General features: G+C 45.4%; 1 protein-coding gene across 1 annotated transcript; it reads right to left on the reverse strand.

Annotated features, from left to right (window-relative positions):
* Positions 1–10247: 10247 nt before the first annotated feature.
* neurl2 (neuralized E3 ubiquitin protein ligase 2) lies at positions 10248–16943 on the reverse strand. The gene is made up of 2 exons (XM_072514618.1): positions 16255–16943; positions 10248–14240 (listed from the first exon to the last, which is right to left on the reverse strand). The coding sequence occupies exons 1-2, from the start codon at positions 16934–16936 to the stop codon at positions 14125–14127; spliced, it is 798 nt and encodes a 265-aa protein (XP_072370719.1). The 5' UTR covers positions 16937–16943; the 3' UTR covers positions 10248–14124.
* Positions 16944–17251: the final 308 nt, after the last annotated feature.

Genomic DNA, 17251 nt, shown 5'->3' on the forward strand with positions numbered 1-17251 from the left:
AAGGTACATTTCTGGGATCCTGAGGTGTGTGTAGGGAAGGTGCACTTCTTCTAGAATTAAAGCAGCTGTAACTGCAGTCTGTCAACACATTGCACCAGTAATGTTGTTTGCTCTTTTTCCAGTTAGGGCTATCCTAATTGTTAGGGAAGAATCTCTGCCCTCATCCACAGATCTACTCCTCCAGGTTCCAATAATGAGACCATGGACTGGCCACCATTAGTTGCACTCTATAATCTTGAAAGCATCGATAAAGATCAAATTGATTTAACTTCCTCATTGTGAGGCTATAGCTCAACTGTGTCCTAAAAGACCACTTTATCCCCCCTAAAGATGATTACTAGTTGGTCTTTAGATAACTAGAAAGCATGGTTTTGAGTCCTTGCTTGGGGGCATCAGGTATCAGACATACCTCACAAGCGCAAGGGAAGTTTTGCCCAGTATCCTGGCCAATATTTATCCCTCAATCAGCGTCACAAAAACAGGCTTTCTGATCATTATCACATTGCGGTTTGTGGGGGGCAGTTTAGCTCAGTTGGCTGGACAGCTGGTTCATGATACAGGTGAGGTCAACAGCACAGGTTCAATTCTGGTTTAAGTGTTTTGACCTGAGGTTAAATCACCACCAGTTAGTTCTTCCCTTCAAAGGGGAAAGCAGCCTGTGGTCATCTGGGACTATGGTGACTTTAGTTGCTATTTGTATTAGTTTGCAAATTGGCTGTTGCCTACATTACAGTTGGCTGTAATACACCTTAGGATGTCCAGTGGTCATGAATGGCACTGTGTCTTTTGTTAACTGTACATGCAGCGGAGGCATTGATTGGTGTGTGCATATAAAGAGACACTCACTACACAAGAGTTGAATGGATACAGGCGATACCTGAAGAAGAAGATCGCTTATTGTCACAAGTAGGCTTCAAATGAAGTTACTGTGAAAAGCCCCTAGTCACCACATTCTGGCGCCTGTTACGGGAATTGAACCATGCTGCTGGCCTGCCTTAGTCTGCTTTCAAAGCCAGCGATTTAGCCCTGTGCTAAACAGCCCCTCTACCTGCAACATTTCACTTTGTGAATAAGTGTATTCGAGGTAAAAACGGCCTTCTTTACACCAACTAGCTGTCAGGAGTATTTCACCTTTCTTTACAGTGAAAATATGACTGCATTGCCATTGTGCTCTCACAGACTATAAACACACAATATTCCCCATGATCTAGTTCGAAGTTTAAAACTTCAGTGGAAAATACTTGTCTCTCTTACCAAATCAAGATATGCATCAAAAACCCAAATATATGAGCATATGTCAACATACCTGATTTCTAAGAAATTGTCACCCCAGGCCTTCAAGTTTATTTATCAGCTATCACAAAAAATATTACTCCAAGCCAAAGAAAAGCTTCTCCATGAACCTTATCCGCAGTGAATTCAAGATTGTATTTTAACTTTGAGGATTAGATGAGAATTATAAATTAGTTTAAGATTAGGTGACTATTTTGGAGCCCCTTCACAGTAATTGAGGTGATAAAAGTTGTGGTAACTACCAAAAGGCCCCCTTTTGATCCCGAGCTTGTATGCATTTCATCCACAGTTTCTTTAAAGTTTTTTTGTGGGATGTGGGGGAATATTGGACAAGCTGTATTTTTGTTATTGCCCACCTTTAGTCATCCTGATAAAGTATTGTTTAGCTTTCCCAGAAGCAGCTGCAGGCCTTGTGGTGATGGTAATCTCACAGTTACATCGGTCATTATTGATAAATTCGCCTAAAACTTCTGGGAACATCATGTTTGCCCTCAGAAGGCAGCATGGTGGCACAGTGGTTAGCATTGCTGCCTCACAGCGCTGAGGTCCCAGGTTCGATCCCAGCTCTGGGTCACTGTCCGTGTGGAGTTTGCACATTCTCCCCGTTTTTGTGTGGGTTTCTGCCCCACAACCCAAAGATATGCAGGGTAGGTGCATTGGTCACGCTGAATTGCCCCTTAATTGGAAAAAAAATCAATTGGGTACTCTAAATTTTTTTTTTTTAAGTTTGCCCTCAGAATACTTAAATCACAGGGCAGCACGGTGGCGCAGTGGGTTAGCCCTGCAGCCTCACGACGCCGAGGTCCCAGGTTCGATGCTGGCTCTGGGTCACTGTCTGTGTGGAGTTTGCACATTCTCCCCGTGTTTGCGTGGGTTTCGCCCCCACAACCCAAAGATGAGCAGGGTAGGTGAATTGGCCACACTAAATTGCCCCTTAATTGGAAAAAATGAATTGGGCACGCTAAATTTAAAAAAAAAAAAAAAAAAAAAAAAAAAAAAAATAAAGAATACTTAAATCACAGAAAATAAAATTATCAGGTGTGCCTGTTCTTTCTGAGTGCCATGAAGTGAAATAAGGAAAATCTGTGCATAAATCAAAGAGGACGTAATGAATCACAATTGTGCCTCTCCATGTGATCAAATCATGCTCCTAGCAAACACATGGTTATTTATAAGGTATAGCAGAGCAAATGTGAGCCAGCACATCTCAATCCTTTCAGCAAACAAAACACACACTGGGCGCACATGTAGAGTAAGGTAAAAGTAATACCCATAGCCTGCAATCAAGTGTAATGGAGCCATATTTATAAATATTGTCGGCCTGATGCACATCAATATGTTGTTTAGCCACAATCGAGTGATACCTTAGATAATATCATTGATTGTTAATGTGAAAATTGGTAAAGTGGTCAGGCAATAGATTATGGGGCTACTTGTATACATTCAACTTTATATTGCTTGTAAATGTTAATTTTAGTATAATGCATTCATTATTGAGGTAAAGGTTTAGGGCAGGATACTTCTTTTGGGAGACTAAGCTCGCCCGCCGGATTTGAATTGCGGGAAATTTGTGAAATTCAGTTGATGCAAATAGGCCTGCATGCTGCCCATGTGCAACCCGAGGCATTCCTGGCCTCGTTGGCATCTGATTCGCTGGGGTTGGGATTCGTGTTAAAAGCCTGACAAGCTGGAGCAACTTTTAAGCACTCCGTTCATCACAGATTGTCATTGCAGCCTAGAAGATGGCTGCTTGCAGACTGCTCCCAGATTCTGCGAGTCAGAGATTGACTGCTGGATGCCATTGAGGACAGGAGGAACACCCTGTTCCCCAGGGTGGTGAGGAAATGCAAGGCCACCCTTCTCAACAGCGCCTGGGATGAGGTGGCAGAAGCTGTCAGTGCTGGCAGCCTCATCAGGACAGGCATGCAATGTGAAAGAAGATGAATGACCTCCTTATGGCAGCTCGGGTGAGTCATCACCACTGTGCCCCTGGTATCACCCTAGTTCCTCACACCTCACATCAACCCCCAATCTCCTAGAGGCCAACAACACATGAAATGTCTGCATCTTTTTTGTGATTCACTCCACCAAACCCAACACATTTTTTGTCCTCTTTGACAAGGAGCCTTGCCCTCACACGCCGCCAGCTACAGAGCCCCCATTGAACGCACCTCCCAGCGTCTCACTGTGTCCCCAAGGCAGCCCATTGTCTTCACTCAGGAGAAGGAGGACCTAGGTACAGAATTCAGGAATTGGGACTGTGAGAACCTTAAGCAGTTTGACATAGGAAATGAGGAGGTTTTGGAGGCTTTGACGGGCTTAAATATAGACAAATCCCCAGGCCCGGATGAATTGCATCCCAGGCTGCTTGGGGAGTCGAGACAGGAAATCGCATGGGCTCTGGCGCAAGTTTATAATTCCTCTATGGCTATAGGAAAAGAGCCAGAGGATTGGAGGACAGCTAATGTTGTTCCACTTTTCAAGAAGGATGGTAGAGATAAACCAGGGAATTACAAACCAGTGACTGTCACGTCAGTGGTCGGGAAACAATTGGAGAAAATCCTGAAGGAGATAATTAATTTCCACTTAGAAAGGCATGGCTTGATTAGGGATAGTCTGTAAGGCTTCATCAAAAGGTCCTGCCGAACAAATTTGATAGAATTTTTTGATAAAGTGACTGAGTGCGTGTCTGAAGAAAGTGCAGTTGAAGTAGTTAATGTGGATTTTAGCAAAGCCTTTGACAAGGTCCCACATGGGAGACAGATTGAGATGGTTGAATCACATGGAATTCAAGGAAATCTATCGAGATGGATCTGAAACTGGCTTAGTAATAGGACACAAAGGGTAGTGGTAGAAGACTGAGTAACTGGAGGCTGGTGTCCAGCAGCATTCAGGGATCAGTGCTGGGTTCCTTAGTGTTTGTTATATGTATATATATATACATATAAATGATATAGACAAGAACGTGGTGGGAATGACAAGTAAATTTGCAAATTACACTAAGATTGGTAGGGTAGTTAACAGGGAAAAAAAGGGTCGTAGGTTACAGGTAGATATAGATAGGTTGGTCAAATGGGCAAATCAGTGGCAGATGGTATTTAACCCTGATAAGTGCGAGGTAATGCATTTTGGAAGAAGAAACAGGACAAGGGAGTAAGTAATGAATGGCAGGACATTAGGAAGCAGGTGAATAGGATAGTTAATAATAGGTTAGTCAATAGGATGAATATGGCAGCACGGTAGCATAGTGGTTAGCACAATTGCTTCACAGCTCCAGGGTCCCAGGTTCGATTCCCCGTTTGGGTCACTATCTGTGCGGAGTCTACACGTTCTCCCCATGTGTGCGTGGGTTTCCTCCCACAGTCCAAAGATGTGCAGGTTAGGTGGATTGGCCATGCTAAATTCCCCTCAGTCCAAAATTGCCCTTAGTGTTGGGTGGGGTTACTAGTTATGGGGATTGGGGGCTTGGGTAGGGTGCTCTTTCCAAGAGCCGGTGCAGACTCGATGGGCTGAATGGCCTCCTTCTGCACTGTAAATTCTATCATTCTATGAGGGGGGGTGGGGGGCTTGGGTAGGCTGCTCTTTCCAAAGCCGGTGCAGACTCGATGGGCTGAATGGCCTCCTTCTGCACTGTAAATTCTATGATTCTATGATTAAGACGGTGTATGGGACACTCACCTTTATCGGTCATGGCATAGAAGAGCAAGGAGGTTATATTGGAGCTAAAGAACATTGGTTAGGCCACAGCTGGAATACTGTGTGCAGCGCTGGTCACCTCACTATAGGAAGGAGGTGATTGCACTGGAGGGGGTACAGAGGAGATTCACTAGCATGTTGCCAGGGATGGAGCACCTGAGCTCTAAGGAGAGACTGGATAGGCTTGGATTGTTTTCTTTAGTGCAGAGGACGCTGAGGGGGATATGATTGAGGGATATAAGATGATGAGGGATTTGGACAGGGTAAATAGGTAAAGTGGCTTTTCCCCTTGGTTGCGGGGTAAATCACAAGGGGGCAGAGTTTTAGGGTGAGGGGCAGGAGAGTCCTAGGGAACTGAGAAAAATAGGTTCACTCAGAGGGTGATGAGAATCTGGAGTACATTGCTGGGGAAGGTAGTGGAGGCTGGAAACCTCACAACCTTTAAAAAGCACTTGGATGACCACTTGACACACTATCGCATTCAAGGATATGGGACTAGTGCTGGTAAGTGCGATTAGAGCGAGATTAGGGGTAGTTATTGTCGGTGTAGACTCGATGGGCTGAAGGGGCTTTTCTGCACTCTATGACTTTCTAATCAACGGGAATCAGGTAGGGCACCCCCAGGCATCCGTATCCACACACCCTCAGAGGAGAGGGCCCTGCAACTCGCAGGGAGGCTGAGGAGAGTGCAGAAACTGCAATGGCACTCCCTCCTTGTTTGACAGCATCAGCAGTGAGTGAGCCGTCACAGTGGACCATTTCCTGCAAACGTGCACCCCTGTGCCCCACTCACGCTCCCGCCCCCGCCAAGACCCTTCCAGGAAATGTGGACCCGTGAAAAGGAATCACCAGTGTACATGCAGGGATCACCCAGGTGGAGAGTGTTATGTAATCTTGAAGACCGAAGTCAGACTTTGCCAGACAATGAGGAGCACCAGAGCTCGCCTCACAGCGAGTAATCCTCATCTTCTAGGCCGTGGACAAGACCCACTGATACGGCCAACCTAGGGCCAACACCTGTGGTGATGGGGGAGAGGGAAGGGTTGGGAGGACAGGTGGAGAGGGGGAATGGGGTTGAAGGACTGAGGAGAGGGAAGGGGAGAAGGACTGGAGTACTCCCTGTGTCTGCGTGGGTTTCCTCCGGGTGCTCTGGTTTCCTGAAAGACGTGCTGTTAGGTGAATAGGACACTCTGAATTCTCCCTCAGTGTACCCGAACAGGCGCTGGAGCGTGGCGACTAAGGTATTTTCACAGTAACTTCATTGCAGTGTGAATGTAAGCCTACTTGTGACAATAAAGATTATTGTTAAAGAGGGAAGGGGTGAGAGGCTCAGGAGAACGTGGATTCTGGGTGGGGTGGGGGAATGGTGAGCTGGGGAAGTGGTGGTGGGGGGAGGAGTGGTTGGGGGGGACTGGTGGGGGGGAGTGGCGGGGGAGGATTGGTAGGGTGGGGAGGGGTGGGGTGGAGAGGGTGGAGAGTGGCGGGGCAGGAAGGCAGTGCTGCTGGTGGCCCGGCTTCTTAGTTGGCAAATTGGGAGGTGATGAAGTTGTCCCATGTCCGGCGGCACTAGATCATATGTTGGGTGGCCTGCCCAGACCCTCTTGGGCACCATCCTCGTCCTCCTCATCAGATGAAGCCTGCCGTTCTTCCTCCTCCTCCATGGTGTCGCCCTACTGCTGCACGATGTTATGAAGGATGCAGCAGGCTACCAAGTTGCTCAAGACCCTCTGGAGGCTATATTGGAATGCCCGACCAGATCGGTCCAGGCATTGGAAACGCAACATCAGAATGCCACTGCACCACTTGATAACACTCATTGTTGCTGTTGAGTGTCATTATAACAGTTCTCCACTTTGGTCTGGGACGCACAGGTGTCATCAGCCATGATTTCAGTGGGTAAGCTTTGCCGCCAAATATGCCAGCCCCTCGCCCGAGGGGAAGCCTCAAAGGTGTTGTGAACTAATGAGTGCGCCAGGATGAAGGCATGTGCAGGCTGTCTGGGTATCAGGTGCAGAGGTGCATGATACTAATTGTCGGACGAAGGAGATTTCAGCTTTTGTGACTCCAGATGGTATATACCAATTCAAAGTTATGCCATTTGGCATGGAAAACGCACCAGCCACATTTCAACGGTTAACTAATACAGTCGTTTCAGGATTACATTGACGATCTGGTAATTTTCAGCCAGACATGGACAGAACATTTGAAACATCTGATGGAGTAATTCGATCGACTTCAGGAGGCGGGTTTGGTGATAAACCTAGCCAAAAGTGAATTTGGAAAAGCCCAAGTCACTTTCCTTGAGGAGTTTTCAATACCCTCGAGAGGAAGGGAAATAATGCGATTTCTTGGCATGAGTGGATTTGATCGAACATTTGTGTAAAAGGTTTGTAGCGTGATTGCTCCACTGATAGACTTGCTTAAAAAACGTCGAAAATTTCAATGGATAGCAGACTTTCGACCGGCATTTGACTGCCTGAAAGCTGTGATAACCAATGCTCCTGTGTTGGAGAATTGCAAGGGACTCTGATCAGATATAGAGAAATGGACAGATCCTGCAGAGACCTTCTTGTTCAAAGAGACTGTTAATTGAGAAGCAGTTTCAGTTGGAGGAAGAAGACCGGGAAAAAAATGGACTATATTATTATACCTGTTTGCGTTTGTTGATTTTTTTTGAAACGGTAAAGCATATTTACTGTGTGCATTTTTTAAAGGATGGTGAAAAATGAAACCATCTTGAAGTTGATGGTTTATATTTTTTTTCTTTGGGGGAGGTGTCAGGAGAATGTCGTTTTAAGAAATGTTTGGCTGCTCATGTTACTGCAGTGATGTCAAGAGTGTTGGTGAAGCTGAGCTCTGGTCCTGCTTTTAGTTTCACTTTGAGAAAAGCTTGGGTGTGTCTCTGTCTTTTTGGTTTCGTTTTTCAGTGTGTTGCAGCTGAAGTCAGCCAAAGCAGCTGTATTGTTGAGCTCTCTGCCATGAAAGACTATCTGGATCCTTTGATGATTTAAAACTAATAACTGTTTGCAGTAACGACTTTAACCTAATGTGCTCCTGTTTAAAGGTTTGTTACGTCTTCTGGGTGTTAAAAGGACAACATTCCGGTTATTTAGTGTTGTATTCTTTGGGGGTTGTATTTGATTTACTGGTTGCTAAGATATTCGCTGTTTGTTTTAGAAAGGTTAACTTGAGTTCATAGAATAAACATTGTTTTGCTTTAAAAAATACTTTGCCATTTCTGCTGTACCATACCTGTAGAGTGAGCCGTGTGCTCCCCATACCACAACCTATTAAAAGTTGGGGGTCAGGTGAACTCCATGATACACTTTGGGATTCTCTAAACCCTGGCCCATAACATAATGTACTAATGATAATCTTTATTCTTGTCACAAGTAGGCTTACATTAACACTGCAATGAAGCTACTGTGAAAATCCCCTAGTCGCCACATTCCGGCACCTGCTCGGGTACATTGAGGGAGAATTCAGAATGTCCAATTCACCTAACAGCATGTCTTTCGGGACTTGTGGGAGGAAACCGGAGCACCCGGAGAAATTCCACGCAGACATGGGAGAGCATGCAGACTCCACACAGACAGTGACCCAAGCCGGGAATCGAACCTGGGACCCTGGCGTTGTGAAGTAACAGTGCTAACCACTGTGCTATCGTGCCACCCATGATATGCTTCTGGTGGTCACACCTCAACTGCACATTCATGGAGTGGAAGCCCTTCCAATTGATGAAGTGCACTCCTTAGAATCTACAGCACAGAAAAGGCCCTTCGGCCCATCGCATCAGCACCTTGTGGAATCAATGTTTGGAGGACCACATGCGTACCATCGATCACCCCTTGGACCTGGGGCATGCCAGTTATGGCAACAAATCCTGCTGCCTAGATATCCTGTTTGGCCTGGTCAAGGTTGAAGGAGATGTAGTCTGATGCCAAGGGGCCTAGGGCATCCATGACAGCATAGATACACCCATGCACTGATGTTTGCGATATCCCAAACAGCTCCCAGCTCGAGCCCTGGAATGAACCACAGGCATAAAAGTTTAGGGAGATGGTCACCATGGTGGCCACCAGGACCGGGTGTACTCCTCCATACCCATGCGGTACCAGGTACACCACGATCTGGCACAGGTGGCGCACGGTCACCCTTGTGAGCTGGAGTCCCTGCCAGCAGGGTTACCAGTGGCTGCCACAATCGCTGTTAGTGATAGGCTCTGCGGCACCTTGTCATGTTTCTCCCAGTATGGTCTACTGTGGGTCTCCTCACTGGGTGGGTCTCGTGTTATCCTGCCAGGAGGGTGGCAACTGGTTGTGTGGTTGAGACAGTCATATTGTACAGCCAGTCATCTCCATGCGAAGATCCTGTTGCGTGGGCATTCACATGATCAGAAGCTAAATTGCCCCTCAGTGTCCAAAAGGTTAGGTGGGGTTACGGGGATAGGGTGGTGGCGTGGGCTTAAGTAGGGTGCTCTTTCCAAGGATCAGTGCAGACTTGATGGGCCGAATGGCCTCCTTCTGCACTGTAAAACTATGATAAATCCTTCTGAGCATATACAGGATACTGTGAACAATAAGCAGTCTCAACAGCCTATATGTTGCAGCTATGTGGTGGGTTTGAATGAATTAATGCTTCAATGGGGGTCTCAGCCAGGGCACCCTGATCCCAAGGATGCTGAACATCCTTGCCCTTCAAATTCTCAGCTCCAGTGTTGCATGTTGACCTCCTGTTTCTGAGTAGCACATTAATAATGCTCATTCTTTTTTTCAGTACAAATTACAATGTTAGTCCTAACTATGAAGAAATTATGTGATCAGTAATAATATTAATCACTTATTGCCACAAGTAGGCTTCAATGAAGTTACTGTGAAAAGCCCCTAGTCGCCACATTCCGGTGCCTGTTCGGAGAGAGAGGCCAGGAGCAGCATTGGATCTGGTCGCAAGAATGATGGCATCATCATTAACTCACAGCTACACCTACACCTTATCTACCTGTTCTGCTGTCTTCAGAGACCTATGGACATGCACACAAGGACATTCTGATCCTCTGTGCCTCCTAGAGTCCTAACATTCATTGTCCATAGCTTGCCTTGTTAGTCCTCCCAAAATGCATCACCTCACACTTTTCACTGATGGTGAAATATCAAGTGACTAAATTGAGACAAGTGAAATGCAAAGTTGTGAGAAACTAATAGGAAGTAATAGGTACACTTCAGAAAATCTACTGCAATCACGTACTGTGTATTGAAATTATTGTTATTTGCAACTTGCAAAGCATGGTACGAAAAAGGGAAGGGGGAGAGAGACACTGAAGGTACATAGAGTCAGAGAGTTTTACTGCAAAGAAAAAGACCTTTCGGCCCATCCTGTCTGTGCCAGCCATCAAGCACCTATTTACTCCAATCCCATTTCCCAGCTCTTGGCCCATAGTTTTGTATGCCATGGCATTTCACGTGTTCCTTAAATACTTCTTAAATGTTGCGAGGGTTCCCACCTCTACCACCCTTTCAGGCAATGGATCCCAGAATCCCCCCAACCTCTGGTTAAAAAGGTTTTCCTCACATCCCCTCTAAATCTATGCCGTCCGGTTGTTGACCCCTCCACTAAGGGGAAATGTTTCTTCCTATCTACTCTATCTATGCCCCTCATAATTTTATACAACTTAATCAAATCCCCTCTCAGCCTTCTCTGCCCCAAGGAGAACAACCCTAGCTTATCTTGATAGCTGAAATGGTCCAGCCCAGGCAACATCCTGGTGAATCTCCTCTGCACCCTTTCTAGTGCAATCACATCCTTCCTTTAATGTGGAATGAGAACTGCACACAGTACTCGAGCTGTGGCCTAACCAGCATTTATATACCTCCACCAAAACCTCCCTCTTCTTATATTCTATGCCTTGGTTAATATGCCTTCTTAACCAACTTATCTACCTGTCCTGCTGTCTTTGGGCATCTATGGACATACACACCAAGGTCCCTCTGATCCTCATTGTATGTTCCTTTGTCTTGTTAGTCCTTCCAAAATCCATTACCTCACACTTTTCAGGGTAAATTCCATTTGCCATTGTTCTGGCCATTTAACCAGCCCATTTAAATTGTCCTGTAATCTAAGGCTTCCCTCCTCATTATTTACTGCACCACCAATTTGTGTGTCCTTTGCAAACTTACTGAACATACCTCCCACTTTCATGTCCAGACCATTAGTGTACACTACAAATAGCAAGGGACTCCACACTGATCCCGGCAGAACACCACTCGACACAGTCACAAAAAAAACCTTCAACCATCACCCTCTGCCTCCTGCCACTAAGCCAATTTTAGATCCAATATGCCAAACCGCCCTGGATCCCATAGACTCTTACCTTCTTGACCCATCTCCCTTGTCAAAGGTTTTACTGAAGTCCGTGTAGACCACAGTAACTGCACTAGCCTCATCTAAATGCCTAGTCACCTCCTTGTAAAATTCAATCAAATTCGTAAAGCATGATCTCCCCCTGACAAAGCCATGATGACTATCCGTGATTAATCCGTGCCTCCCTAAGTGGAGATTAATTCTATCCCTCAGAATGTTTTCAATAGTTTCCCTACCACTGAAGATAGACTCACTGGCCTGCAATTTTCTGGTTTGTCCCTGCTTCCCTTCTTGAATAACGGTACCTCATTACCTGTCCTCCAGTCCTCTGGCACCTTTCCTGTGGCCAGAGAAGATTTGAAAATTATTGTCAGAACCTCTGCAATCTCTTCCCTTGCCTCCCACAGCAGCCTGGGATACATTTCATCAGGGCCTGGGGATTCTAAGCCCACTAAAACCATTAATACCTCCTCCTTCTCAATGTTAATTTGTTCAGGTACACCACAGTCCCCCTCTCTGATTTCTATATCTACAGCGTCTTCCTCCAGATGCAAAATACTCATTCAAAACCTCCTTTACGCCTTCCGGCTCCACACAGACATTGCGACATTGGTCAATAATTTGTTTTTTAAATTTAGAGTACCCAATTCATTTTTGCCAATTAAGGGGCAATTTAGCATGGCCAATCCACCTAGCCTGCACATCTTTTGGGTTGTGGGGGCAAAACCCACGCAAACACGGGGAGAATGTGCAAATTCCACATGGACAGTGACCCAGAGCCGGGATTGAACCTGGGACCTCGGCGCTGTGAGGCTGCAGTGCTAACCCACTGCACCACTGTGCTGACCCTTCGGCATTGGTCAATAATGGGCCCTACTCTTTCTGTGGCTATCTGCTTGTCTTTAATGCACTCATAAAACACCTTTGAATTTGCTTTATTTTACCCTCCAGTGTTTTTACATGCCCCCTCTTCACTGCTAATTTCTTTGTTAAGTAAACCCCTGCACACTCTATACTCCTCAAGGGCTTCTGCTGTTTGAGTCCTCAGTATCTGCCATACACCTCCTTTTTTTTCCTTGACATCCAGGGTTCTCTGGACTTGTTGCTCCCACCCTTCACTTTTACAGGAAAATGTTGGCCCTGTGCTGTCTCTATTTCCTTTTTGAATAAATCCACAGCTCTGATGTAGATTTTTCTACAAGTAGTTGCTCCCAGTCAACCTTTGCCAGATCTTGGGATATCCTATTAAAATTGGCCTTCTCCCAATTTGGACCTTTAGTTCCAGTCCATCTTTGTCCCTTTTCATAAGTACCTTAAATCCTACAGAGTTAATGTCACTGTCACCAAAAAGACCCACCTACTGAATCTTCTACCATTCTAAATACGAGCGTGGAATACAAGCTCCCCCGCTAGTGGTCAGAGGCCTGCCCAGCTGGGACTCGTAGATTTGCCTTATAGAAGCTGGCCCGGACTGGGTCCAGTGTGATTGGTAATCCCGGTTGGGACCTTTGAGCTGTAAGCCATGTTGCAGCCTTTACTTTATGTGGATTTATGAAACACTGTTTAACTTACCTTCTCAGACTTCCTGAACTTTATATACACCTTCTCTTCAGCAATGCGTTGATAAGCTCTACCTAGTCCTATACTCCCTGGCATGTGGCCCTGGGAGATATCCAGAGATTACAAACTTTGAGGTCCTGCTTTTCAATCTGCTACCTAGCTTCCTAAATTCCTGTTGCAGGACCTCGTCCCTCTTTCTACCTGTGTTGTTGGTACCAATGTGAACCATGACCTCTGTCTGCTCGCCCTTCCACTTCAGAATGCCCTGCACCCGTTAGTAACATCCCTGACCCTGGTTCCAGGGAGGCAACATGCCATCCAGGAGTCACATCTGCGGTTGCAGAAATGTCTGTCTGCACCCCTCACTATTGAGTCTCCTACCACTATTGCTCTTCCACTCTTACTCCTCCCCACCTTGTGCAGCTGAGCCACCCTGTGCACTCGACTCTGGCTGCACTCCCCAGAGGAATGATCACTCCCACCGTTTTCCAACACAGTAAAACGGTTCTTGAGTGAGATGGACTTTGGGCCTTTTCCAGATACCTGCCTGCCTCCCTTCTTCTGACTTCTTCTCCCTTCTTCTGACTTCTTTTATTGATTATATCACTTATACCAGCTACAATTAGAAGGCGAGAGGAGGTAAGGACCTAGATTTTGCTAACTTTTCTGATTCTTTCATGGAACGTGGGCATCGTTGGCTCGGCCAACATTTATTGCTCGGCCCTAATTTCTCTTGAGAAGGTGGTGGTGAGTTGCCGCCTTGAACTGCTGCAGGCCATGTGTTGTAGGAATTCCCACAGTGCTATTATGGAGGGAGTTCCAGGATTTTGGCCCAGCAACAATGAAGGAAGGGACAGCGATATATTTCCAAGTCAGGATGGTGTGTGGCTTGGAGGAGAACTTGCAGGTGGTGGGTGTTCCCACCCATCTGCTGCCCTTGTCCTTCTAGGTGGGCGAGGTTGTGGGTTTGGAAGGTGCAAATTCCAAATTTGGAAGATGTTTTTTAACATTCATTCACAAATAGGCTAATATTTTTAAGTGTTCTGTTTCATGTTCCAAATTTTAGTCTACTTTACATAACAGTTTACTACAAAACAAGGGTGGAACAAGAAACTGTGAAACTAGAATAAGCAACATGGATGCTAACATGAAACCATATGATTCACTCTTCTCATCATGAGCCTAGTTCAAAGACTTTTCCCAAACAATACTGCCTCATCATTCATATTTGCAGTAATTCTTTAAAGGGTCAGGTAGGTCTAGCCAGTCGATGGCCAGTCTGTGCATTATGCACTTCTGAACAAGTTGACGGCACAGAGTCTGTAGAGATGGAACTGCGGAGATAAAGAAGATAATGAAATTGTTAATCACACTTCTCCAGAAGGAGTTTATGCATTTGGTGTGCAACTATCAATCAGGACATACATTGTGCATTATTGACGTTTGATCCAGAGATTGGATCCAGAGCATTTATCAAGGGCCACAAACCCAAGCAATGATTTTTGGAGGACTGTCTCTTAAATCTATTATGCAGTCACCTCACCTGGTCTTGTTTGAAACATGCTAGATTTTCTCTTGTGGAGGGTTGAGAGGGAGAATTCAAATCTGAACTCACACACTGTCTGGCCTTATCTCTTGCCATACTAAATGTACATTATTATTGTAGTGTTTTGTCTGTCTAGTTTTATTGCTCTGGTAATTATGGATAATTATGATTTATCTAAAAATTAACAGACAAGCTGTTGATTTTTTAAAATAATATATTGAGCAATTAAAAGTCCTGCTATCTCTATAGAGATAAAAGGAAACTGGGGTGAATTCTTCGCCGGTGGGATTCTCCGTTCCGCTGGCAGAGCACACCGGCCCACGGATTTCCTGCCGGCCTGGGTGGCCACAATAGGAATCTCATTGGCCGGCTGAGGGAATGGGGAATCTTGCTGCCTGTCCCGTAAGCCTCCGCGGAATATGTGACTGGGGAAGCAGATAATTCACTCCATGTCACCTATTTATATAGCTGATGTGGAGGGGCTGATGAAGTAATTGATCATTTTGTACAAAGATTTTGATCAAACTCAGCAGCTCTTAGCTTTACTTTCACTGAATTCTTTATTATTTTGTGAGATCTGGGCATTGCTGGCATTTGTTGCCCGTCCCTAATTGCCCATGAGTGGCTTGTTGGGCCATTTCAGAGGATGGTTAAGAGTCACATGTCGGCCGTTTTGGGTATGGAAGGCAGATATCCTTCCCTGAAGATTACTAGTGAACCCAAAAGGTTTTTAAAACAATTGATTGCTAGCTGTTGTGGTCACCGTGATTGGGACTAGCTTTAATGATCTTTATTAGTGTCACAAGTATGCTTACATAATACTGCAATGAAGTTACTGTGAAAATCTCCTCGTCGCCACACTCTGGCGCCTGTTCGGGTACACTGAGGGAGAATTCAGAATGTCCAATTTACCTAACAAGGACGTCTTTCGAGACTTGCGGGAGGAAACCGGACCCTGGAGGAAACCCACGCAGACACAGGGAAAACGTGCAGACTTTGCACAGATAGTGACCCAAGCCAGGAATTCAATCCGGGTCCCTGTGAAGCAACAGTGCTAACCACTGTGTTACAGTGCTGCCCATGCTCCAGACTTAGGGGAGATGGTGATGTAGCAGTATTGTCACTGGACTAGTAATCCAGAGGCCTGAACTAATGATTGGGGACATGGGTTCAAATCACAACTTGGCAGTTGGTGGAATTTAACTTTAATTCATCAAAAAAAATCTGGAATGAAAAACCAGTCTGAGTAACAGTGACCAGGGAACTATCATAAAAACCTATCTGGTTCACAAATGTCCCCTTCAGGGAGAGAATTTGCTGTTGTTATCTGATCTGGCCGCAGTGCCTGTACTGCGCTGTAATGTTCTATGTTCTATGTTCTGACCTACAGATTACTCCAGGCCCACACAATGTGGTTGACTCTTAACTGCCTGCTCAAGTGGCCCAGCCAACCACTCAGTTTAAGGGCAATTAGGGATGGACAATATTGCTGGCCTTGCCAGCATTGTCCACATCCAATGATAGAATGTTTATTTACTAATCCAGTGACATAACGACTGCTCCCCCATCTCCCCCTGTTGAATACAACATATATTAGAAGATGAATGTACTCAGTTTGATTTGTAAAATAAGAACTATTCCAATTTCAAATAGCTCATTTTTTATTCCAGCATATACTTAAACATCACAAATGCAGTACTCCTTATGAAGAGGCAGTCAGGAATATACATGCAGTGTTACTCATGAAATAAATCAAATTTAAATATTATCTAATGTGATAAATTTAATCTGGTGATACTTACAACCATAGTCCACTTGAATGATCCTCACAGTCTTAGTGGAAGCAAACACATCCACAACAGCGTAGAGAGGTTGGTTTGTGGGGATTCCTTTGGCACAGGGGCCCATGTCCTCCCCATTGATGACAAGGTGCATTTCCCCCATATTAGCATGAGTGGTGTACAAGACCCCAACTCTGCTTCCTCTGGCAGTCGCAGGAAGAATGTTAGTCTTATAGAGTTGATCCAAGAGGTGACTGTACCTTCCTGGCCTGCTTCTTCCCACCAGCTTGTCCTTGGGGATCTTACATTTTCCGATTTGCAGATAGGCCTCCATATAGCAGGATGGCGTTGGAGCAGGACTGGCCTCCTGATCGTCAGTGATGACCTTATTGTGGTTCCTGGTTATTGCAAAAACCCAACTGCTCCCCAAGTTTACCAAATCAGGGAGAGAATACTCAGGAACTGACTCTAGGTTTCTTGGATTGTGTGCTGTCAAACCAATCCTTACATTACCACACCAGCCTAACTCTTTCTCAACAATTTCCACAAGGAAAATTTTGTCAGGATCCAAAGGTTCTTTGCTGAAACAAACCCCATTACCAAAGCTCTCAGCTCTAGTCGCCTGGGTCTGAGAATCATCCAGTCTCACGTTGGTTCCATGAATGTGGTGAAAACATGTATACGGATCCGACATTGCAGCCATTTCTGTGATCCTTACTGCTTCTGCTATTTTTAACCACAGCAGGAATTTGTGTTGCATATCAGCTCAGAGGCTGACAGCTGGTGTAGCGAGGCTGACGCAACTGAAGCCTCCGTATTAACCCTACTCTTTAGCAAGGTCTTGCTGTTTGAACTTTAAATGTTCCCCTGTTTCCTCTCAGGGGTATATACTCACTCTGTATCTCATTAAATGTTTCTTTAAATATTCTCCACTGATCTTCAGTCGTTTGACCCATTAACAGATCTTCCCGGGTTACCATGAAGCGTCTCTGTCTCATCCCAAGTCTAAAATTCTAGT

This window comes from Scyliorhinus torazame, chromosome 8, assembly GCF_047496885.1.
Source record: "Scyliorhinus torazame isolate Kashiwa2021f chromosome 8, sScyTor2.1, whole genome shotgun sequence".
Taxonomy (NCBI): domain Eukaryota; kingdom Metazoa; phylum Chordata; class Chondrichthyes; order Carcharhiniformes; family Scyliorhinidae; genus Scyliorhinus; species Scyliorhinus torazame.

What these genes read in the sequence shown, in the direction of transcription:
- neurl2 (XM_072514618.1), bottom strand. Translation starts at nt 16,936, where the DNA reads ATGGCTGCAATGTCGGATCCGTATACATGTTTTCACCACATTCATGGA. An exon ending in CATTCAAGTGGACTATGGTT is followed by an intron (nt 14,241 to 16,254) that starts GTAAGTATCACC and finishes TTATCTCCGCAG; the next exon opens with TTCCATCTCTACAGACTCTG.